Here is a 24,353-nt window from a genome sequence, read left to right as displayed (position 1 = left end):
GGAACCGGTCTCCACATGGGATCCAAACCCTCGGCGGGAACGCCGCCGCGCTCCCAAGCAGCGCACTCTCCAGTGCACCACCAGGCCGGCCCGCATGATCAGTTTCTGAAACTACTGATCTACAGAACAGATTTTGTTTGTCCAGACTCTTTGGAGAACCATCTTCCCGTGTTCTTACTCCATGGGATTGGGTGAAGCCAAGCAACGTCCACCCACACACATATACTATGCACACACACATGTGCACATACATGCACTATCTCTACTCAAGGTTGGATGTGTGACCCAAGTCAGTCCAATCAGAATCTACCAAGAAAGAGGCTTTTCCTTTTACTGGGATCAATAACTAAAGAAAATGTAAGCCCAGAGTGATGCTGGTCATAGCCCCTGACAATAAAAGCTGAATGAAAAGAAAAAAGCTCCAACAGATGGAGACAAATAAATTTATGACAACACCATTTGAGACCTAGGGTCTAGCCAAGCCTGAGTTTTACCCCTTGAACTTCTTCTGTTTTGTGAGCCAAGAGATTCCATTTTATTTAAACTAGTATTATGAGATGGGTTCCTGTGCTATTTGCTAGCAAGGAGTACTGACTAATCACATTAAATTCACTTATGACCATAATCTAATTTTATTAAGGAAATTAATACTTAATTTTTTAGTGTTCCTTCCCCATGTTCTCAAAACATAATTTGGTACCTCTAGAATAATACCTACCACAATCTACTTTGTAATAGGATCTTGAATGTACCTAGATTAGGACAAGGAATTCCTCATTCTTTGCTCTGATCACACATCCAGGACTATGCTTTGACAGAATCAAGTGCTTAATAAATGCTTGCTGAATAAAAATCAGTACTGGACAGAGCACATATATGACACTGTACTTATTAGACAATGCAGAAGAGTCAGAGATAAGTCCCAACTTAGTCTCTGCTTAGAAGAGCTCACATACTGGACTTTTAGTACACCTTGGTATCTTTTATTGTGTGCCAAATTTCATCAGGGCAAGGCACTCCCATTTGTTCAGCATTAAGGGTTTTTTTTATTGTTATAACATATACATAAAATTTACCATTTTTAAGCGGCATTAAGTATATTCATGTTTGTACAACCATCACCATCATCTTCAGAACTCTTTTTGGATTAAGTATTTTTAATGTACAATGTTGTTTTAGATTCCAGGGAATTTAGTAAATAGAATTGGTATTTCATATAGTTTTTTATGGGCAGCACTGCATTCCTTTTAAAAATCTCCCATTTTTTTTTGTCTTAAAATAATGTTTCTTCCATCTCTTGGACAAGGCCCAGAAAGGGTATCCCCTTTTAAAGTCAAGCAACTGAAATATCAAAAGCATCCCAACACACTAAGAATAGCATGACAAGAAAAGTTTTATCATTTTTCATTGATTCAAAACCTTGAAATAACTCAGGTTAGCATGCTCAGTATCACTTATATCTCTGCAACAGACTGTGCACTGACTTCGACAGTCATGGAAATCTAATCATTTTCCCAATAATTTTTTTTTTTTACCTGGTTTTATGTCTACTTTCCCTAAAACCCTCAGAATACTGGATTTGCTTGTTCCAGCTAGAGTAAAATTGGCAAGAATTAGATTTTTAAAAAAATCAGTGTTATGAAATCACAGAGGGTAGGCCATGTTCACAGTTAGATTTTTATTCTTTACTTCTTCCATTCTCAGGTATTGGCAACAAATCCATCCTTCAAAAAATGCACAGTTCACACAATTATACTCTTAGAAAAACCATTTGTTTTTTAAATGAACATTAGCTCAAAAGTAGGGGGTACCTGCTGATGGACATCTAAGAACCACCCATGGATCTAAATGTTCCGTAAGTCATATAAATGTAGGAGCTATCAGCTTTAGATTTTCACAATGAAAGGTTGCTCTGTTAATAACTCCTCCTTCCCCTACTCTAGGCATCTGTCAATTTCTTCAGCTCCCTAAAAAAAAAAAAAAGTACTTAGGAAGAGAAAAAAGTGCTGTGCTCACCTAAATCATAGCAACTAAGTCCAAAATACATGGTATATGCCAATGAAATTATCATACTTTACCACATATAGAAAACTCAAAATGCTTCCAGAAGTCTCAAAGGAATAACTCACATGTATACTTACCTTGAATGGGGATAAAAATGACAAAGAAATGGAGAAAAAAATAATTTGCATCATATGACCATAAATTCTGCAGTCATACCTCAAATTTTCTAAGAACAAAAGCCCTTCTGAATATAATTTCCATTTCAAGAAAGATAATGAGAATCCAAATTGGCATAAACTAAAGAATATCTGTTCCCATTCCATCTCTACACTCCCAAACTTTGTACCCAGATTCTCTTGTTAAACGTATCAGAAAAATATTTTTTAAGTAAATACAAATTCTACCATGTGATAGAGGAATATAAGCAAATTTCCACTTTTGGAAGAGCACTGTGCATTCAAACACCAGTTACTTGAGGACACAATTAACAGACTTCCAAACAAGCTGAGATTTTGTTCCTTTATATCCTTGTATGCATATCAGAATTCCATATGTCACTATCTCTAATTCATTTACATAATCTTTCACCAGTTTGCTTTCCAACTTTGCCAAACCTGTAGTTGGCTCTTTCTGTTTCCATTTCCTGGGGGTATTTTTTTTTTTTTCTGTAGTCTAATAAAAAGTATTCTATTTTGGTATTGAAATTATCAAGTTCCTTGTTCCCATAAAGCTCTGAGTTTTTCTTTCCATACCTCTTGACAATCTACTTTTTGTGGTGCTGTTAATACACATGGCTTAGTTGTGCAGTGGAAAAGGAACGGACTTCAGGTCAGATAACCTGGCATTCAATTATTTCTTCCTCTAAACTGTCTCAAATATCTACGCCTTGCGCACCAGTCTAACCACTCAGCCCTTATCCTGCCACAATTACCAATATGACAGCTTCTCAACCACATTTCTGTCTCAGCCGCTATTTCCTATCTCTTTTATCAGATTAACCTCTCTGCCCCTTTTACGTCATTCCTATGTTAAAAACAATGTTTAGTAATGCTATATTAATAGTACCCAACACTTCATTTCAGCATTCACAGATTTCTAAAACCTACTTTCCCCAACTACTATTAAGCCCCTCCAAGCAGGCTTCGTTGGTCCTGTCTACACACCCTGACTTGTGCTAGTACATATTCCTTGAATACCTTCCCACTCTCCCCCCCACCGAAATGCCACCAATCTTCAAATGTCAGCTGAACTTTCACTTCCTGTATGAAGCTTTCGTTGACTATCCTAGCCCACACAGAACTCTTCCTCTGCTAATCTCTGATAACAGTTCTTATCTGCAACACACAACCAAACTCATAATTAGTTACCAAAAAAAAAAAAAAGAAAAAAGAAAAAAGAAAAAAAAAGGCTGCATACACTCCAACTAAATAGGAATACAGTGGGGACATATGGTTTGTTTCATACTCATTTGGTTTGCTCACCCATATTAATAACACAGCGGGTACTAAATAACTTGAAAATTGCCTATTATTTTTCCCTCTGTCGATACAAAATTTTAAATAGGTATTTTTCTTAGTTTTAGGTCTTCTACCAAAAAGCTTACATTAAAATACACTGATTATAGAAACCAAAAAGAAGAAAACAAAAAACTCAATAAAAACAGGCAAAAGAGTTTTAAAAGGCACGAAAAGAAGGCATATGGATGGCAAATAAGCCTATGAAAAGATGTTCAGTGTCATGAAGACATTAGGGAAATGCCAATTTAAACCACAATGAGATATCACTACGCAGTTGTTACAATGTCTAAAACTAAAAAGACTGACTCTATCAAGTGTTGGCAAGAATGTTTGTAATGGACTGGAACTCCCATATACTGGGAATGCAAAATGGTACAACCACTTTAGAAAACAATTTGGTAGTTTCTTAAAAACTAAACCTACACCATATGTTCTAGCCATTCTACTCCTAGGTATTTACTGAAGAAAAAACAATGCATATGTCCACACAAAGATTTGAATATAAATACTTAGAGCTTCATTTGTAGTAGCCAAAACTGGAAACAACCCAAATGGTTCATCAATAGGTAAATGGATGAAAAAAAAAAAAAATGTGGGACAGCCATAAATGAGATATCACTCAGCTATAAAAAGAAACTGCTAATACATGCAACAACATGGATGAATCTCAAGTGCACTATGCTAAATGAAAAAAGCCAGAATCAAAAGGCTACATAAGATATTATTACATTTATAAAACAATCTAGAAAAAACAATTATAGGGATAGAGCACATGTAGTGGTCACTAGGGTTCAGGAGTAAGGGGAGGGGCATGGAGAAGGGGCCACACATGGGAATTTTGATCGATGACACAGCTGTTCTGTATCTTGATTGGTGGTGGTTACATAACTACACATTTGGCAAAAATGTAGAACTGCATACCAAAAAGGGTGAATTTTACTGTTTGTAAATTAAAAATAAATAAGCAATCTCATAATAAAGACTAAGAATGTGAATACACCATTACCAACAACTCTACTATATTGACATGAGAAAAAGCAGGAACAGCATTTATTAATTATATTGTGAAAAATCCTAAAAATATGCTGATAGAGGTCACAACAATTTTTTGCTAATCTCAGTAGAACTTTCCCTGTTATTTAACAATAATTTTATTAATATCACATAATCAATATTTATCTAGTTATGCCAGATACATGCCCAGCCACCCCCAAGTCCCTCTGCTAAACCATTCATTCATTCATTCAATATTTACTGAACATCAGTGTACCTGGCACTGTTCCACGCATGGCAAATGTACTGGTAAACAGGCCAGATGAGGCCCTTGCTCTCAGGAGGTTGACATTCTAATTAAGGGAAATGAAGTAAACAAAGTCAGTGAAGATGGTTCTGGAAAGTATGTGCTATGAAGACAATAAAAGAGGATGATGTGTTAGAAGGCAGAAGTCAGGGAAGGCCTCGCTGAGAGGCTGACATTTGAGTTAATCTTGAATAATAAGAAAGAGGCAGGAAATCAAAATCTGGAGGGAGAATTTTCTTGGTTGAGAGACCAGTAAGCACAGGAAAAAGGGGATCTTAGTTGCTTGGAGCTACAGAAAGGTGAGTGTGTGGAATAAGCAAGAAGGAAACAGATAATAACAAGGGCCTGATAATTTGGTACCTTATAGACCCTAAATTATTTTACTTTACGCTGCTTGCAATGAGAAGCCACCAGAGGGCTTTGTATCAGCCACATAATCTGATTTGTGTTTTTAAAAGATCCATCTGGCTGTTTAATTTTTCAGGACATTCGGCTTTCTTCTTCTCTATCTCAAATATTTGTTTCTTCATTTACCTTATTTGTGGCCTTAGGCAAATCACATATACTGCCTCAGTTTCCATATCTGTAAGATAGTGAACACCCGCCACTAGCAATGGTCAAAACATATTGGTTCAATCTGGCAGTTAAATATTTGAGCCTGAGGCTAACTGCAGCCTCATTTCTATCCTCAACCTTCCCAGGACACTGCCCCTCCCGGTTATCTTCTCTCCCTCTTACATTTTCAGTCTCAACATCTGCACAAATCCATTGCTCTCTTCATATTTTACCTGTTGAACCAAGTCCGTATTCTGATCCTGCTGTTTCTTTGTGTTACCATCTCTTCCCTCCACTCCTTTCTTGTTTATCACCAAAACAGATGCCGCCCAAGAGCAAAAACTGGGCCCACAATCCCCAAGTTTCTCCTCTTCATTGCTCACTTACTTCTCAGTCAATCACAATCTGACTCTCATTCCCACCACTCCACAGGATTTCTTCTTGGAAATCACCAGCACCCATCTGTCACCAACTATTAGGTCTTATTTCTGGTCTTCCCAGCCCTATCATCAGGTTTTGTACCACCAGCTCCTACTGGAAGGGAAGGATAACGTAACAGAAAAACAAAAGGGCAGGATTCTATTCCCAGTGCTGTTACTAACTACTCTGTATGACACTGGAAAAGACACATAATTTCTCTGGGCCTTAGTGTCAGTATCTATGCCTGTAATAGGTTGGATTTTAGACAGCCTTAGAATTTCCAAATTAGATGGGTTCTAAGATTACATGATTCTTACACTTTGGCATCCGTGACTCAGCATTATCTTGATTCTCTAGACAATTCTCTGTCTCCTTTATTTGGATGTGTTGCTCTTCTTCTTAATAGGGTTCTATTCCTCAAAGTTCCTAGAAAAACGCACTTTTAACTGTACATGGGTCATTATATTCATTCTCTCCATAGCCAACAGCATCCAAATTGACCTCCTCAATTGCCTCTACTATGAAGAGTCCTCCCACACCTGCAGAACAACATTGCCCCCTATACAGAGGATGTTTCCAATCAGAGGTAGTTCTTAAAAATCATGTAACCAAGACAAAATCATATCCTCTCCAGTCCTATTCTTGATCTCTCCATTTCTCTTCATTGTTCACCATTGACCATGACAGCCAATTTCATAACACGAAGTTTTTGCCAATTTTCCAAATACTTTACTCTCCACTTCTACTCATATAATACCAACTGCTCCCTTTCCTCTTTCTTAACAATTGAGACCTAAAGTCATTATGTAAGACACAGTAAAGTAGTTATCCATGGTGGGGGCTTGTGGGTGGATGGCTCTGATACCTAATGAGGAGAGTCAGAGTCCAAACAGAGACAGCAGGGCATCCATGTGTTTGTGTGGTCTAGTGTAGGGTATTAGAACCCAAGCAGGGTGAGGACAGTCCAGCATGGGGAGTCAGCACCTAGGTGAGGTAAGGAGGGCGTCTGTAGGATGGGGGGACCCAGAATGTGGAGTCAGACTGCAATGAATGGTGGCAACATTGCAAAAGGCCACAGAAACCTGCCTGAATGGGGTTGCACTGACTTAATCAGGAACATTCTGAACATCAAAAATAAGTACAGTAACAGGCTGGAAATCACTGCATAAAAGCAGAAACAATGACACCATGCAAATATAAATAAGTAAATAAGTAAAGTTTGATGAAGAATGGGATATATACACAATTTTAAAACTGCCTCTCCACAAAATATCTCCTAATTGCAAAAGTAAAAGAGTAACTTTACCATGGAGAAGCCTGGCAGACAGCACCTGAATCAAGTGATCCAAGTGAAGAGTAATGGCAAAGATGAAGATCGTGTGTCACCTGATGGGATGCAATGAGAAGAATGTGCACCACTTCTGTGATATGCCTAAGAGTAACTTTACCATGGAGAAGCCTGGCAGACAGCACCTGAATCAAGTGATCCAAGTGAAGAGTAATGGCAAAGATGGAGATCGTGTGTCACCTGATGGGATGCAATGAGAAGAATGTGCACCACTTCTGTGATATGCCTGCCCGAGGTGCGTCACCTGAGTCCTGTCATGAGGAAACAAACTGGAAGTCCTAATGGAGGGACTTTCTACAAAATAAATAGCCTTTAATTTTCGAAAGCAGTGTAAAGTCATGAAATCTAAAAAAGACTGAGGAACAGTCCCAGAGTGAAAGAGACCAAAGAGCCGTGACAACTGAGCACAGCACACAATTCTGAACTGGACCCTTTTGCTATAGAAGACATTATTGGGACAAACGGTAAAACCAGAATGAGGTCTGGAGAGCAGATGTTACAGGCTGAGTATCCTTTATCCAAAACGCTTGGGACCAAAAGTGTTTCAGATTTTGGATATTTTAGGAATTTGAAATATCTTCAGAATACATCTGGCTGAGCATCCCTGATCCTGAAAATCTGAAATCTGAAATGCCCCAATGAGCATTTCCTTTGAGTGTCACTTGGTGCTCAAAAAGGTTTGGATTTTGGAGCATTTCAGATTTTCACAGTAGAGACACTCAACCTGTACTAACTTACCAATGCTAATTCTTGATTTTGATGGTTGTACTGTGGTGACTTAAGAGATTGTCCTTGTTTACAGGAGTTCTTTGTAATGGGATTCCAATTTTTTTGTAAATTTGTGATTATTTCAAAGTAAAATTGTTATACAAAAATCACAAATGTACACTGTACATAGTGATTTGTGTATTATAAAGCACTCCTTTTTTTTCCAATAAAATAATCACCAATCTTTCCAGAAATTCTGTTAGTGAATGAAAGTAAGTGAATCATCAAGAGAAGCAAGTCTCATTTTAAAACCACTTCTATAAATGTTATTTAAAATACCAACCTGGAGAAATTCTAGGTATGTTAGCAATTTCAAAATCAAAATATGATAAGACAAATAATAAGAAAAAAAAATTACATGTTTTCATTCTCAAATGACCCAGGCAATGTTGTAATGGATTTATTTATTATAATAAGCACCAAAACACTCTCTCACTCTCTCTCTCTCTCTCTCTCTGCCTCCCCCCCCAACAAAACCAACCATTCTTTGATACTTGGCATTACATAGAGATATTTACATCTAAATGTACACTGTACATAGTGATTTGTGTATTATAAAGCACTCCTTTTTTTTCCAATAAAATAATCACCAATCTTCCCAGAAATTCTGTTAGTGAATGAAAGTAAGTGAATCATCAAGAGAAGCAAGTCTCATTTTAAAACCACTTCTATAAATCTTATTTAAAATACCAACCTGGAGAAATTCTAGGTATGTTAGCAATTTCAAAATCAAAATATGATAAGACAAATAATAAGAAAAAAAAATTACATGTTTTCATTCTCAAATGACCCAGGCAATGTTGTAATGGATTTATTTATTATAGTAAGCACCAAAACACTCTCTCACTCTCTCTCTCTCTCTCTCTCTCTCTCTCTCCCCCCCCAACAAAACCAACCATTCTTTGATACTTGGCATTACATAGAGATATTTACATCTCAATGATTTATTCAGAAAGTTTAATAAAGGGGTAAACTTTGTCACAAACTCCTTGAATTCTGAAGCTTTTGATTTATCATATAAGGTGAGTTTCAAAAAACTTACAGAACAATTGAAAAATAAAAAAATAACTAAGTTATTTACTAAATTGTTTCCTTCTATAGTGAAAAGAAATTCAGCATATATTAAGATAAATACCTAGTCAGTTGTCTTGAAACCTATCAGAATATGCCCTTTGAAATAGACTAATGCTAGCACTGTGTTACGATGCTATCAAAGTGACTATGACCATCGCCATAAACAGCCGGTGTTATGTCAACAGAAATAACCTGTTTCCATAAAGAAAGAACAAGGAATTCATAGTGTCAGATTTTATAAAAGGATTAAAAACAACAACAATAAAACACTACTCAGTTTTTCAAGTAAAACGATAGGTTACCCCTCCTCACTTTTACTTTAAAATGGTAAATGGCAATGACATTTTTCTATCCAGACTACCCTGAAAACTATCGAGCTAAAAAATATCTGAAACCAGATTAGCAAACATGTTAAGGAATACTCTATTTTGATTCTTCCAAGGACACTACAAAGCCACTCCGTTTTACTGGTACATTTTAGACAGCATGTAGTTCGACTTTAAAATGAAGAAACTGAGGCTGGGAGTAGTTATAACTCACTCAAGTTCTCAAGTTTTGTTTGTGTCTGAGCTGGTAGGGGACTTCTATGTACATGACACAACTAGGTCCAGTGTTCATCTTAAAGGCTTTACATTTAGCTTTGTCATAATTTCCCTTAAAATTTGGCATTCGGACAATCCATTCACTGGAAATTATTAATAGATGACTTTCGTCACCATTCTTACAGAATGAATGCCCACAAACTGAGATAATGACAACACGCACCTCATGGCCATTACTCATTTCTGTCAGCTTGAAAAATTAATCTAGGTGAGAGTCATCTTTCGTATTTGAACAGGACACTCCTTCCTCAGAATAATATTCAGTAAGGCTAATACAAATAATGTAATATCCTCTTTCTTCATTAACCTCCAAAGAATGTGTAGAATAGACCAGCCGATCTCAACTTCTGAGTCTCAGAATGTCTTTTCACTCTTAAGAACTGAGGATCCCAAAGAGCTTTTGTTGATGAGTTGTAGCTATACTTAGCATATTAGATATTCAAACTAATACTAAACTAGTTTAAATTAAATGAGAAATTAAAATTAATATTTAAATAAGTCATTACGTGTTAACATAAACATATGTTTATGAAAAAATAACTAGATTTCCCCAAACAAAAAACTTTAGTGAGGAGAGTGGTACTGTTTTAAATTTTTAAAGTCTATTTATTATCTAGCTTAATAGAAAACAGCTGGATTTCATATCTATTTCTGCTTTCAGTGTGTGGTGATATATTTTGCTGTAAGTATATGACAAAATCTGGTTTCATACAGATATGCTGTTGGAAAAGGGGAGGAATATTTTAATGGTTTTTTCAGATAACTGTTAGTGTGTGGTGATATATTTTGCTGTAAGTATATGACAAAATCTGGCTTCATACAGATATGCTGTTGGAAAAGGGGAGGAATATTTTAATGGTTTTTTCAGATAACTGTAGATATCTGATACCACAATGAGAATTGACAGTGTGTATTTTCATAAAAATTAATTGCAATGTACGATCCAAAACAATATCAATGAATTTTTAGTACACTATTACCTTAAAATCCATTGGTTTATCTTCCATTTTTAGTGGATCTTTTACCAATGCATGATTTCTGACTTCATGAACCCCCTTCAAAAGGTATCAGGAACCCCCAAACCACACTTTGAGATCTACTAGAAAATAGTTTAGAGTTAAACGTAAAGATGAGGGATACTATTAAATCCAGAAGCAGTTACACACTGCCTTCATCCTTTATGATCTTTAATTCATTAATTTATTCAACATTCCCTGGAATGGGGTATCAACATCATAAATTAAGAATTAGGCAAAAAGGTTGCACTGTGGTCCAAAAGACACAAAAAAAGGAGAACAATGATGAAACTTGGATGAGGTTAAATTAAGTATTATAACATGTAGACTGAAATCTAGAAAAAGATCTAATATCCTCTGATCCTTGAGCCTTTATTCTGATAATGATCAAGCAAATAGGTTTGGATAATATTCACCAGGGAAAACTGCAATGAGTTATGAATTTACAAGAGATTTCGAATAACAAAGCTTTGATATTAAAGTTTTTGGAAAATTTATATTAATTGGCAAAAACCCGTTATGTATGCAAACAGAATGAATCCCTTTGACTGCATTAACAAACATATAAAGAATTTTGGAATACTCTAGAAGAGACAGCAAACACCACCTTTAGTGCCCATGAGTGCAGGATAGGCTCAAGATCACTGATTCACAGAAATCACGTCTAAGGCTATGGTCATTGGGCCATCATGAGGTGCTTCATGAGTTGAGTGTGAAAACTACAATTAAAAAAGTAGAAATAAGATACAGAACAAATAAGGGAATTAATGATTTTAACTACCGTATCTCCAATATTTGTATCAGAAATATCATTACCCAAAGCAGTAGTCTACAAAACTAAAAAAGCATAAATAAAATTGTAGTTATAAATGTATGTGCCTAACCATTAAAAAAAAGAAATCTGAGTTTAATCGTAAGAAATTATCAAATATTTATTTTAACAAATACTTAAAATTTTAAAATATTTCTTTAAAAGATTTTATGGAATTTCACATAATGAAGAAAAGACTTTAAAGAAATGAAAACTAAAGATTAAACCAGTTAAAAATAATAGCTAAAACCTTTATAATGCATACCAACATACCCAATGATATTCAAAGTACTTCTCATGAATTAACTAATTTAAATTATCTTAACTACCTTTGAGATGGGTACTATTTAGTGCCTTTTTATAGATAAGAAAACTAAAGCCCAGAGAGGTGAAGAGATGGACGATCAACCAATCATGCTCTTAACTATCAGGTTATACTACCCCATACTAGCTTACTAAAAACATCACTAACAAAAACATCTATGTCGCATGCAGAAATTTCCTTTTCCGAAAGTAAAGCAAAGCACAGTAGTAAAACACATGCTGGAGTTTGGTTCTGATGGGAGCCATGCTATCTCATGACTTGTGTGTTAGAGTTTAGAATTTAAGAGACAGCACTAGAATGTGATTGAATAGTTCATGCTATGGAGAACTATAAGAATGTATCTTTCTTTGTAACATTTACTTGCATAAAAGCAAGAGGAGCATGGTTTGAGCTAATGACAAGAATGCACAAATTAACGTTTTGCTTTTGTTTTGAAAAAAAATAGGATAAAGATATAAGAATACATGTAAACCTTATATCCTGTTAATGGGATGGACATATTTTCCACAAAATAAATTCTTAAGGAAATAAACGAAAATATCCACACATTCCAAGATGCCGAAAGAAAGAACTATATCTAGGAAATCTACCCTTTAAATATTCCTTAAAAAAAATAAAAAATAAAAAAAATAAATATTCCTTAAAGGGATCATTTATCACAACCATGTAATAAAAACAGCACTGAGGCAAAGTCCAATGCAAGTATTCACTGTATAACTTAGAACCACCCTTTATAGTCATATCTAAAACCTCTTCCTTGTTTTATTTTCTAAATATATACAACATGCTATCTGCAACGAGGAAAGCCAAGAGATATTTTATAGCAGATAAAGTATGTCTTCTTGCAGATCTGAAAAGTTATAAATATAGCAATTCAAAACTGCAAAGACATATTTCACTTTCAATATAAGAAAGCAAGATTGTCCAGTGAGTAATTTTAGATGTGCTGAGTCTTCCCTCGATAGTTAAGGAAGTGATTTATTTGTATGGAAAACCACAATTTTCATATAATTAACCTACCTAGGAGAGAAAGAGGGAGAGGAAACCCTGTGGGTAACAGACTTGGGGTTCAATTTTATTTTTCTCAACCAGTGAAATGATTAATAAAGAAAAGACTAAGACCACAAAGAAACTAATTTAAAGCAATTTTAGTAAACCAGCAAACAGCTAAAGGAAAAACAAAAACCTAGCACCTAGTCTGCTAAAGTAAATATAGAAACTAACAGTAGAAAATAAACATTTTCCAAACACCTAAAACAGACAGTGGGTGGCAGTGGGGACACCTATATACCTATATATGCTCCTTCAAAGTCAACACAGATATTTTCTAAGAGATTTTAAGAAATTTTTGTTCCTCTACTTCAAAAAAGTAATAACATTTTACCAACAAGCAAAGGGAGAGCAACTAAATGACCATCCTTAAAACAAAAGTAAAACAGTAAGCTGAAATGTGTTTAAATTTATCAACTATAGAGATAATGCTAGCCTTCAACATTTTATAAAGCCATAATTTAAAAAAGAGAGAGGAAAAAACAACTTACCTCGATACGTTTTCTGGAATGTATTCTAGAACCGGATATCCATCACTTCTTCTAGATGACAGGTCACCATGTGATTTCCATGACTCCACTAATGTATTGACAGGAGGAAAGGAACTCAGGTGTTGGAAAGATTGGTCTCTAGCCGATCGTGATAAAGATATTGTACCTTGAGCACCAATCCTGTAGTGAAAGGACTGTCCACCTGAATTCACACCAACAATGGCAGATGAAGGGATGCTGGCTTCTGGGTAATAGCTCCCATCATCTGGTTCTTGTTTAATCCCTACTGGGAATCCACTGCCTTCACAGTTACCATCAAAGCCGGGCACAGGTGGTCCTAAAATTCCTGATAGAGAATAATAGTCTTTATCATCCATAAAGGAAAAATATGAGCCATCCATAAATGGAAATGGGTTTACTGTTGGATTCCCTTTAAAAGAGGTGCCTGAACATGAATGCTTGGTTGATTCTTGCTTTATTGGTACTGAGAATGGAGAATCAGAATTTATTTTGCTATTTCCTCCTAGACAGGAGCTGCTAAAAGCTCCATCTGGTTCTGGTTTTATGTACTGGACAATGTTAAGCTGGCCAGTCATACCGCTTGAGATGGCATTCTCTACTTCCTCAGTCTTAGGAAAAGGGACCTCTTGAGCACCTTTCTCATGTGTGTCTGGACTAGGAACCACATCCCGGGTTGCACTGGATCCAACAGAGGTGCAAGAAGCAGAGTAGCTGAAGGCATTGTTTATAGGGCTACAGACAGATCCCACAGTACTGGCTGTTGGACTGGAAAGCGTAGATCTGTTATTTGTGTTGGAAGGGCTGGAAATGGAGCACCTTGAGTTGTTGATATTTGCAGGGCTGGACACAGATCGCAGAGTGATATTATTAGGACTGGAGACTGGAGATTTTACACTGCAGTGACTTGGAGGGCTGGAAATTGGGGATTTCATGCTACTTAATGGACTTGAGAGAGGAGAGCCCACGTTGCTAGTGTGTGCAGGACTGTGAGACCTGGAGCCTCGATTTTCAACATTAGGAGAGCATGTCAGAGGAGTTCCCTGGGCGATAGGGCTGTGCACTGGGAAACTGCCAAAGCTGGCCGTGGTGGAGGACACAGAATTGATTCCAGCAGGACTACAAACTGAAGATGCCATGTTCAAAGGGCTGCAAACTGACGGGCTCTTCTCATGACACATGATGGGACTTTTAACGATGGCACGCATGACCCCGCCATTCACGGAGCTCCCAGAGTCAGGCATAAATGATCTCGAGGCCCTGCCCACGTTACTCAGAGTGGAAGGACGATGGCCATTTTCTTTGTAAAATTTCACCAGCTGTTCAACATTTTGATACATCTTAGCTGGACTCATGCTTCCTTGTTGGTTCTGCTGATCATAGGCGTAGTCAGCATCTCGTACAGAATCCATGTATAAACCCATGGACTCAGCTACAGTTGCTGAAAGCTCCTTAGATTCAAGCTCAGTTTTGATATCAGATGTTAAAATCCCAGACCGATTACTGTCTTGCTGAAGGCAAGGAAGTAGTTCGTGTTTTTCTTTGCTGCTTCCTTGAGCACTGTTGTTTGGAATAGCACCGGAAACACAGCTTACGTTGACAATCTCCATGTAGTTATTCTCATCGGTCCTCTCTGTAGGTCCCAGGGAAGAACGCTCCACAGACTGAGAAACTTGACCCCACCGTCTTTCCATATCTAGACCTTCAGGGAAACTGTGGTAGCCTTTGGTCTCCATAGCTAACAAATAAATTTATATTAAAAAATTAGAGTCAGTTACAGCAATATTACTCTAAAAAACATTCTAAAATTGCATTTACTAAGCTACATATGTATAGTCTACTTATTATAAGCAATATTTCCAGTACTATTAAAATGGTTACCTTCTTGGGTGCTGACATAACAGAATATACAAGTCAGAATAAGAGAAGCAATCATATAAAACTATTTTGTACCTAAGTGAAAGTAACATATTTGCTATAATACAGCCTTTAAAGTTTACAAAGGATATTTACAAATGTTAACTTATTCAACATTCAAAATAATCCTGGGGACTGAAGAGGCAGGCAAAGAAGGAAACTGAGGACTTAGGTGGGTGACTTGCCCAAAGTCAAAAACATAGTAAATGACAAAGTCAGGTTTAAAACTAAATCTTCTGACTGCACTGCCTTTGGAGTCTTTCAATCATATGGAAGCTTCCTTCCATATCCCTTTGAAAAACAATATGGGAATGCATTTAAAGTTACCATTTCCAAATATAAACTTAACAAGTGAATTACCATAAGAAAAGTAATTTAAGAATTATTTTTTAAATAAGAAGACTTTCTTAAGAAAGATTAGTGATGAAGATAATTTAATGTCAATTCTGAAAAGATGGTCCACAGCTCAGAGAGGCTATATGGCAACTCAGAAATGTCAGGGCTCTCTCTATATTCCAATACTTGCAAGGACTTTGACAAGCACTGTGACTTAATGGTACCTCTGTCAAAAATACTCCCAGTCAGATATTTTTACTCTCAACAGTGAATGAAGGAAGTTTAAAGGGGTCTGAAAAATTTAAGCGTTCATTCATTCAACAGTATTTACCAAGTGCTTGCTACATCCTGGGTAAGACCAGTCACTAAATCTGTAATAATAAACAAAACAGGCACAGTCCCCATCCTCAAGGAACCCACAGGATTGCTTTAGCTATACAATCATATCCATTAGTTCTATAGATAAATTTATTTCATGAACAGAATAATTATAATAGACTATATTCATATAATTATTATGTATTATATAATTCATTCAATATCACAAGCCTTGTACATATATTAACTCATTTATCCTTACAAACAACCCTATACGACTGGTAAAAGTACTATTTAAATAACACAAGAGGGAAAACTGAGGCATCATCCCCACGGCTACATGGCAGAGCTGGAATTTGTTCTCAGGTCTCTCCCTACACCAGGGATTCTCAACCCTGGCACTATTGACATTTTGGGCCTAATAATTCTTTGTTATGGAGGTCTGCCCTGTGCATTGGAAGATGTTCAGCAGTATCCCTGATCCCTACCCACTAGATGCCAGTAGCATTCCTCTTCCCCAGTTGTGACAACCAAAAATGGCTCCAGACATTACCAAATGCTCCTGGGTGGGGGGGGGGGGGGCAAAATTACTGCCTGTTGAGAGCCACCACTTTCAAGAAACATAAATAAAATTAACTCATTCTCAGTAAAATTTTCTTTGTACATTTCATTATTTTAAAACCCCTAAAATCTGTATTATACATTTTCTTTCTTTCTTTTTTTTTTTTTTGTCCTTTTTTGAGACTGGCCGCACCGCGCTCAGCCAGTGAGCGCACCGGTCATCCCTATATAGGATCTGAACCCGCGGCGAGCGCTCCCAGCGCCGCACTCTCCCGAGTGCCACAGGCTCGGCCCTACATTTTCAAATCCTTCCAAGTCTGGAAACAATCTATGACCTAGTGTAGGTCCTCATCTAAAAGATGCAGTTTCTGCAGCTCTGCACACAAGCATTATGTTAGGCCTCTCATCCCTTCCCCCCTTTGCCTTGCTACCTCCATCCTCCCTACATTCCCTTCATTAAAAAAAAAAGACTAGGAAGTCCTTTTGCTACATAACTTATATTAATTAACATAAAAAATAATATAATGGCTCTAATAAATAAATTAACACTAGATATCATAAGGCTCTATAATGAAATTTAATGCCCAAATTGTCCTAGTATTATAATTACCTTTTACTTTTCTGTATTCTACATTAGATTTTAAGTTCTGAGAAGGCAAAAACTACCAATTTCACCACTCTATGCCAAGTGGACAGCAGAGAGCAAGTAAATAATTTTAAACTATTATACTATGATCAATGCCTAATTTGTGAACATTAAAAATCAACCTTACGTAGCATGCCTTTAAAGAGTATTATTCTATGAATTCTAAACAAAAATCAAACAAAAATAGTGAAAAACAAATCAAATTACAAAGGTTGAGGTGGTTATCTGGTAATTCCATACAAAAACTTCGGTGTGGATGAAAGCCAAGTAAAAGTTGGGGAAGAAAAAGAAAAATAGTGAATTGGGACGCAAATGGCTAATACTGGCCTTTTCTACTTTATGAAAAACCATTTAATCAAAGCTATGGATTGACAAATACCTGTAAATACTATGTCCTTCTTCTTCTACTTAATATTCTGTTCTCCCCATACCAAAGATGAATGAATATGTAGCTAAGGTAGAGATGTTTCAGGTCCAAATTCATTAAACACATAAGAAACATGTCTATCTGTGTTCAAAATGGAACACCTTCTGTGTATCTCACCCTCGACACCCCCAAACTCATATTCCCTCTCTTGGCAAACTGAACCACCATCTCCCCAAATGCCTGGAAGCTCCTCTTGCCTCAGCACCCTTGCCAAAAGGCCTTCATTGGCACACTCCTCACCCCCACTGCGACAGCCTCATTCTCTGAGCCCTAGGCAGCAGGGATCTCTGCAGAGTCTGAAGGTCTCACACCCCTCCCCAAAAATCCATCCTCCAGATTGTCTTTTGGAAAGGGTGTCAGTCATTGCTTTTGTGAAATCCCACAGTGTAAATCTGCATGCTAAAACCCCTGGGAGATTATAAAGTGCAGAAATCAGTTTACTTTTTAATCCAGCATTGCCGAAATAATTTGGCCACAGCACCCGTTTTTCACAGAACAGCTCCTGAGATTTTGAGGGACATTTTTCATCACTCTGCCCTAAAGCATGAGCCGTATCCCAGTGGCTCATGAGAGATGGTGGACTCCAGAGACCATTTTAAAGCACTCTACAAGGAAGCACCTTATCAGCTAACATCATACAGCTGATCAGAACTTTCCAAGTCCTGTTTGGCTAGCCTTGAACTCTCCTAATAACATAAAACAGCCGGTATTTTACCATGTTCTGGACTGGACTATCATTAAAGAATTTGCAAAAGGCTTTACTGAAATCTAAATTAGCTTTGTTTAAGGTATTCTCATCTATCAACATTACTGCACCTCTCAACAAAGGAAATAGAGTAAAGGTTAGCAACACCCAAACACAAAGGACTAGAGGACATACAGCATCTGCATGGCTTCCACGGCAAACATTTTTTTTAAGATCGGATTTTTTTTTTTAACTAGATTGTTGAAATATTTTATGCTGAATTCTCCCTGTCTATTATTTTCATTTGTCTTTTCTGTAAACAAATGGATCATGTTAGAAATTTATTTCCTACGTTTTCCAGGAAACCGAGGTTGTCTTCTGAAACTGGCATAATGACCATGCCTTGAACAGAATTTCAGTCAACTTGAACTTACTAGTGAATACTAAAAATACTAGTTGATGAAAATGATCATCAAATATGCAGAGGGTAAAGGGAAAGTTTTTGTTACTAAAGTATAAATTAAGCAGATAGTGGTATACAAATCTAGCTTATGTAAAATCAAGCTTGTCTGCATCACGATGGAAACTATACCAGAGACTCTCTTGGGACAAAGGCAAAAACCATTATGATGAACCTTTTTAATTTCCATGCAAATGGATTCCCCAAAACATAGAATTCCCCTACGTAAGGAAAAGCACTGATGGAGGTGCAACTTTAAGCCATATATAACCTATCACACACTATTTTTACAAAGAAAAAAATCTGACTTTAAAATTTTGTTTTACAGTCTGTTAAATTGCCCTTTTCCATAAGGAAGTAGTTTTTTTTTCAGGAATATTAACAAAGATCCTTGCAGACTTGTATTTTATCTGAAAACACTTTCACTTTTAATATCCCCCCAAATACAGTCCCATTTTAAAGGCATCATTCTCTACAGTTATTTCACTATAATTCGGCACTTTAAAGACTAAGCCTTAAGAATTTCACAATCATCATCAGTAGGTTGCATAGTTGTAAAAGTTCACCGTATGTAACTATTTTTTGTCATTCCCTACTACAGAACTATTATGTTCCTCTCTTTTATAGATGAGGTAAATGATAGAAATCTGCCCAAGGTCACCTAAGAGAGTTGGAGAACCAGTTAGAACCGAGCACATTCACTCTCCTAATTCACTGAGCCACCTGATCTTTTCAAAATCCCCAAACAAAACTATGACTCCCTTAAAGGAAAAAGTTCCACTTTAGATTATTTTGAAAAACTTCTCCCCTCAAACATTTTCATGAGAGCGTGCCATGATGTCAAACATGAAATTAAAACTTCGCAGCAGGACTTCACAGATGGAGAATGCCGATATCATTACTATGTAAATATCATTAATAGCAGCACCTAGAGAAATGGCAATACAAAATGTTAAGAAGCAATTTGATGCATTTAAAATTCGACGGTTTCAAAAACTCCTCTGCTATCAAAAGTTTTCCTAACTCCTATTTCTAATAAATAATTAAAACTGATAGTGGCATAACCCATTATTATTTTTACCTGGTCTTTTTCAATTCAGTAGGAAAAGACACACACCTAAAATTCAGTAGTAGGGTAAGGATGCCACTCAAAGAAGCTTCATTCCTTCTCCCTGCCCTTAGAATTCCAACTGATGCCACAGAAAGCGTAGCCTCTCTCAAGAGTTTCGTGAATACTAGGGAACGGAAAATGCACAAATTTCCAGAGCCTCTTTAATACAGGATCTGTGAGAATCTCTCTCTCCTTCGAATGCCCTTATTCCGCTACACCTCCGGCCGAAATTTGGGAGCTTCCGCAATTGATAGAGGAAAAAAATATCCAAATGTCCTTTAAAAATTGTACAAGGAAAACGATCCGAAATTCTTCTTTGGGGAAGGGAAGGGTGGTAGACCTCCCGCTGCCAAAGGCGGTTAAAAGCTGCTGGTTGGAGGACATTTACCCAAAGTGGCCAAACTTTCCCAAAATAGTCCTCTGGCGGCCAAAGGGGGGGAAAAGTGGAAAACCAAAACAAAACAACAAGCACACAGCACCATACTGACTGTGCCTCCGGATTACGCAGCCACTTCTCCCTGCAAAGTGCACGTTCCTGCACCACGGTCGCACGCAAAGCCGGGCAAGCGGCGCCCCGCCGCGCACCCCTACACACCTGCCTCGGCCAGGGTCCGTCTCTCGCCGTCTACCTGTTGCAGCGCTTGCCACCGCCACGACATCGTATAACTTCGTATAATGTATGCTATACGAAGTTATTACGACTCAGGGGTGGCCTTTACGGCCATGCACCCAGTGCTGGGAACTCCTGGGAGCACATATGACTGAACTGACCTGGGGAGAGACACTTATGAAACTGCTACCCCACCACCACCCCTGAGGCTACTGCAGCAATCACAGATGTGAGATCTACCCCAACTCCTGAGAACATTTTGTTCTGGCCCCAGAAGTGGTCCCACTCCACTGAGGCAATATCATTGTGCCAAGCTGACCACATCCAGGTCCATGCCCTGCACCCTAGGAAAAGGTGGTCCAGTTCAGCAAGAGTGCCACCCTCAGGATGGAGGTGGTCAGTGTGCACACTTTACAGAGTCAGACAACTGCCTAATCAGGGTTTATCACCACTGCTAGGAACCCCACCTTCTCTGGTGAGGTGCCCTGCAGCGGGAGAGCCCGAGGCAGCAACGCTCTTGCACCCAGGTAACTGCACGGGCTTCCTTTGAGCAGCCTGAAGTTGGCTCCCGTCTCCCGGGCCCAATGACACCCCGGGCGCGGAGGGGCTGAGAGGAGGGGGAGGGGGCAGGGGCAGGGGCAGGGCCAGGGCGGGCAAAAAAGGGAGGGAGGGAAGGAGAGAGGGCGGGTGAAAGCCCGGAGGGGGAGTGGGCCAGCTGGAGGGCCGGCCCTTTTAAAAGCGGGTCACATGTCCAGATAAAGTTCAGGTTGCTCTCCCGCCCCCCTGAGCCCTTCCCATTGGCCCGGAGGGAAGCAAGGCTCCACGCTGCACTGGCTAGGCGGGCTTCTCATTGGGCAATGCAGGCTGCCAGTCACCAGGCGGGCGACATGACTGATACAAAGTTGCTGCGACACAGCCTGGACTCGGCAGCTTCCTTAAAGCCGCAGCAAGCAGCGGCTGCTGCTTGGGGTGCCGGGCGGTGGCTACGACATCAGACACCCTCAGCACGCTGCCCGCCCCGTCCCCCTTGCTCGACCGCCGCAAACTTGCTCACGATCACCCGCCTCTCCTCCTGGCCGACCCCAGCCTGTCTGGAGAGACGTGAAAAGTGTGGTGACGCGGAAGAAGGCGGTTTTCCGCGAGTAGACAAGGTGTTACCCCTCACTCTCTCCACCTGCAGCGCCAGGTGGACAGCAGCCCAGACCCCAGCGCTGCTCACAGTGTCCACGTCCCGGGGACGACTCCGGGTGGGCTTCACCCGACCCGCGAGGTTCCTCCCCCGGCCCCTTTCCTCTGTCTCCGGAGTTACCTCTCAGCACAGCAGCCGCAGCCTCCGCTGCCAGCGACCAAGAGGATCACGTTCCCACTTAATTTGAATTTCCTCGTTTTAACCGTGCAGGAAAAGCGGGTGATTTCAGTGCAGCCAAAGCCCTTTAAACACAACCTTCCTCTCCCTCCTCCTCCCCCCAACACCAAAAGAAAAAAAAGTGCCTGGGTCAAGAGCTACTGCTCTCCTTCCTTATAATTTTGTCGCTGTACTTACTACTTTAGAATTGGGTTTTTCCACTATTTCAATTTGAAAGAATCAAACAATCGAGGATATTCACTTTATAATGGGTGGAAGGGGGTGGACGTAATTGGGAGAAACATACTGGAGGAGAGAGGAACCAAAATGTTTTCTAAGGATCCAGTGTCTGCACGAAGAAATTTCGGTTTCCCTCCAACCGCCCCCACCTCGATTCTCCTACCACCCACCCAAAAGCTGCAGTTACTAAGCAAAAGGAGGAAGAAGGGGCTCCTTAACTTTGATTTCTAATGACTTTTAGGCTCCGCGCATGAGCCTCTGCTTTAGGCTCCCAGCTGGCCCGGAGTCAGCATCAGTGACGTACACACCTAAATCTAGTCCCCCGGCCCTCCGCGACCCGCAGGCCGCCGGCGGCAGCTGTGCAACCTCCCGCCTCACCCTTGCTGCGCGCCCGCCAAAGCCATGGAGGGTTGGGGAAAACCCTGTGCCCAAAGGCCCCGTTTCTCCTTACAGTTAGTTAAGCTTCGGGATTCCCGACCCCGAACCCGAGGAGACTCGAACTCTCAGCCGCTCCAGTCGGGAACTCCCTGGCGGCAGGAGCGACAGCGGCGCCGCAGGCAAGCTGGTCCCGACCCTGGACTCCGGTGCCCACAGTCCCCGGCGTGGAGCGGCCCCCGGCGCCTCCGCAGCCAGGAGTCCCCGCCGACTGTCCCAACTTTCCCGTGGGGCCCGCTGTCACGCGCGCTCTCCCGGCCGGGCTGGGCTAGCAGTCCGGCATCGATCGCGCCCCGGCCGGGTGCGGGCGGCGGGCAGGAGCAAGGGGAGTCCCAGACCTAGCGCCTGGGCGCCAGGGGCGGCGGCGGCGGCTCAGCCAGCGTTGCCGAATTATTCATTATTAAAGGAATGGACGTGTCTCTTTTACTAAGTTTTTACCTCCTTTGGGGAGGGCCGGTCTTGCCCTGGATCTTAGCTTCTTGCAAAATCTAGGTTAGAACCGTGCAGGGACAGCCGTCTCGACCGCTCGCCCGCCGTCCAGCGCCCCTGCCCCGAGGCGGCCCGGTGGGCACCTCGTCTCCTGCCCGCAGCCCACCTCCGTTCGNCCGCGCGCCGCGCGCCCCCGCGCCCTCGCTCCCGCCGGGGCAGACACCTACGCAGACGCGAAAGTGAAAGGGAGGCAAAGGAGCTCGCGGGCGGACGGCGGCGCGCGGGCACGCGGCGGGGGGCGGTGGAGGGAGCGCTGGACCGAAGTCCCGGGATTGCCGAGCCGCCAGCTGCCCCTTCACTCCCCAGCTTCCCCAAGGTCCCATGCCTCCACCCCCAGCCACACACATCACCCCAATAAGGGGATATGTGTGCGTCTGAGTGTGCGCGCGCCCTCACGGGTGTGCGATGTGCACTTCTGCCCCAGACTCTCCATCGCACCGTTACACGTGCCCTTATGTGGAAAATTGAGGGGCGGGGGGAAGAATTGTGAGTGTCAGCACCGCTAACAGGCTCCCCTGCTTGTTGTCCTCTATGACTCAGTTAAACCCTGTGGACTGACTCCACACACCCCTTTTCTGGCTTACTTCTTTTTCCAAAGGCTCCATTGGCCCCCCTCTTCTCTGGATTCTTCCTGGTTTTGTTCCTAAATAGCTGTGAAAGTTGCTAATCCCTTCCCACACTGAACCGTGTTAAACACGGAGCTGCCTAAAACAATCACTGCCTTTCAACCACATTTCCACTGTCCGAATATCGAGCTTCCCATTGCCTCCTTCACCCACGCAGTGTTGGCGCTACAGTTCTTAGACGGCTCAAGGTGGCATTTTGGCCTCTAGTGAAACAACCTTTTGCCTGTTTCTTATTTGTAAGAATGGCTTTTAGGTTAATAGTTATGAAATTCTTAAGGTACTTCTTAGGTGAAATCAAGAAAACATTTAAGTAATATATTTCAAATAACAAAATATATATTCACTGAATTTTAAAAAGAACCGTTTAGAGAAGTGTACTGATTCTGCAAACTGAATTTGGAAATGCATCAAAAATAAGATAGATTAACACTGATGCATTGATAAAAATGGACAGAAGGATGAATAGGTAGATACGTGATAAAGCATGTATATAGTATAATATTAACGTAGAATCTAGGTGGTGGGTATATAGGTATTCATTGTAAAATTCCTTCAAATTTGTATGTTTGAGAATTTTTATAATAACATGTTGAATAAAAAGAACCCCCTTTTAAGGCAACCCAGATAATGTAATTTTGTTTGCAAAATTGATAAATTAAGCATTGATTATTCCTTCCCCCTTTACAAAATAATTTACCATAAGAATTCTTTACCTGGCTACTCCCACCACTATTTTAATCAATAATTTTAATTACAGACAATTTGATCAAACTATGGTGTGAAGTTTTTATAACAGCAAAATTTTAGAAATTTTGATTTCTTCCTGTGTTTGTTTTTTGGGTTTTTTT

The 24,353-nt window shown here is 39.9% G+C and overlaps 1 protein-coding gene across 1 annotated transcript; it reads right to left on the bottom strand.

The window, feature by feature from the left end:
• Positions 1–1,905: 1,905 nt before the first annotated feature.
• Positions 1,906–20,410, bottom strand: NR3C2 (nuclear receptor subfamily 3, group C, member 2). The gene is made up of 3 exons (XM_008568806.1): positions 20,356–20,410; positions 13,282–15,037; positions 1,906–1,967 (listed from the first exon to the last, which is right to left on the bottom strand). The coding sequence occupies exons 2-3, from the start codon at positions 15,033–15,035 to the stop codon at positions 1,940–1,942; spliced, it is 1,782 nt and encodes a 593-aa protein (XP_008567028.1). The 5' UTR covers positions 15,036–15,037; positions 20,356–20,410; the 3' UTR covers positions 1,906–1,939.
• Positions 20,411–24,353: the final 3,943 nt, after the last annotated feature.

The sequence above is a fragment of the Galeopterus variegatus genome, unplaced genomic scaffold (assembly GCF_000696425.1).
Source record: "Galeopterus variegatus unplaced genomic scaffold, G_variegatus-3.0.2 Scaffold444, whole genome shotgun sequence".
NCBI classification, from domain to species: Eukaryota; Metazoa; Chordata; class Mammalia; order Dermoptera; family Cynocephalidae; genus Galeopterus; species Galeopterus variegatus.
This window is presented reverse-complemented; position numbering and strand designations above follow the sequence as displayed.

Coding starts and splice junctions, on each gene's coding strand:
- NR3C2 (XM_008568806.1), bottom strand. CDS start 15,035: ATGGAGACCAAAGGCTACCACAGTTTCCCTGAAGGTCTAGATATGGAA. Junction 1,968..13,281: donor ATTCCAGAAAACGTATCGAG/GTAAGTTGTTTT, acceptor TTTTTTTTTTAG/GGAGCTGAAGAAATTGACAG.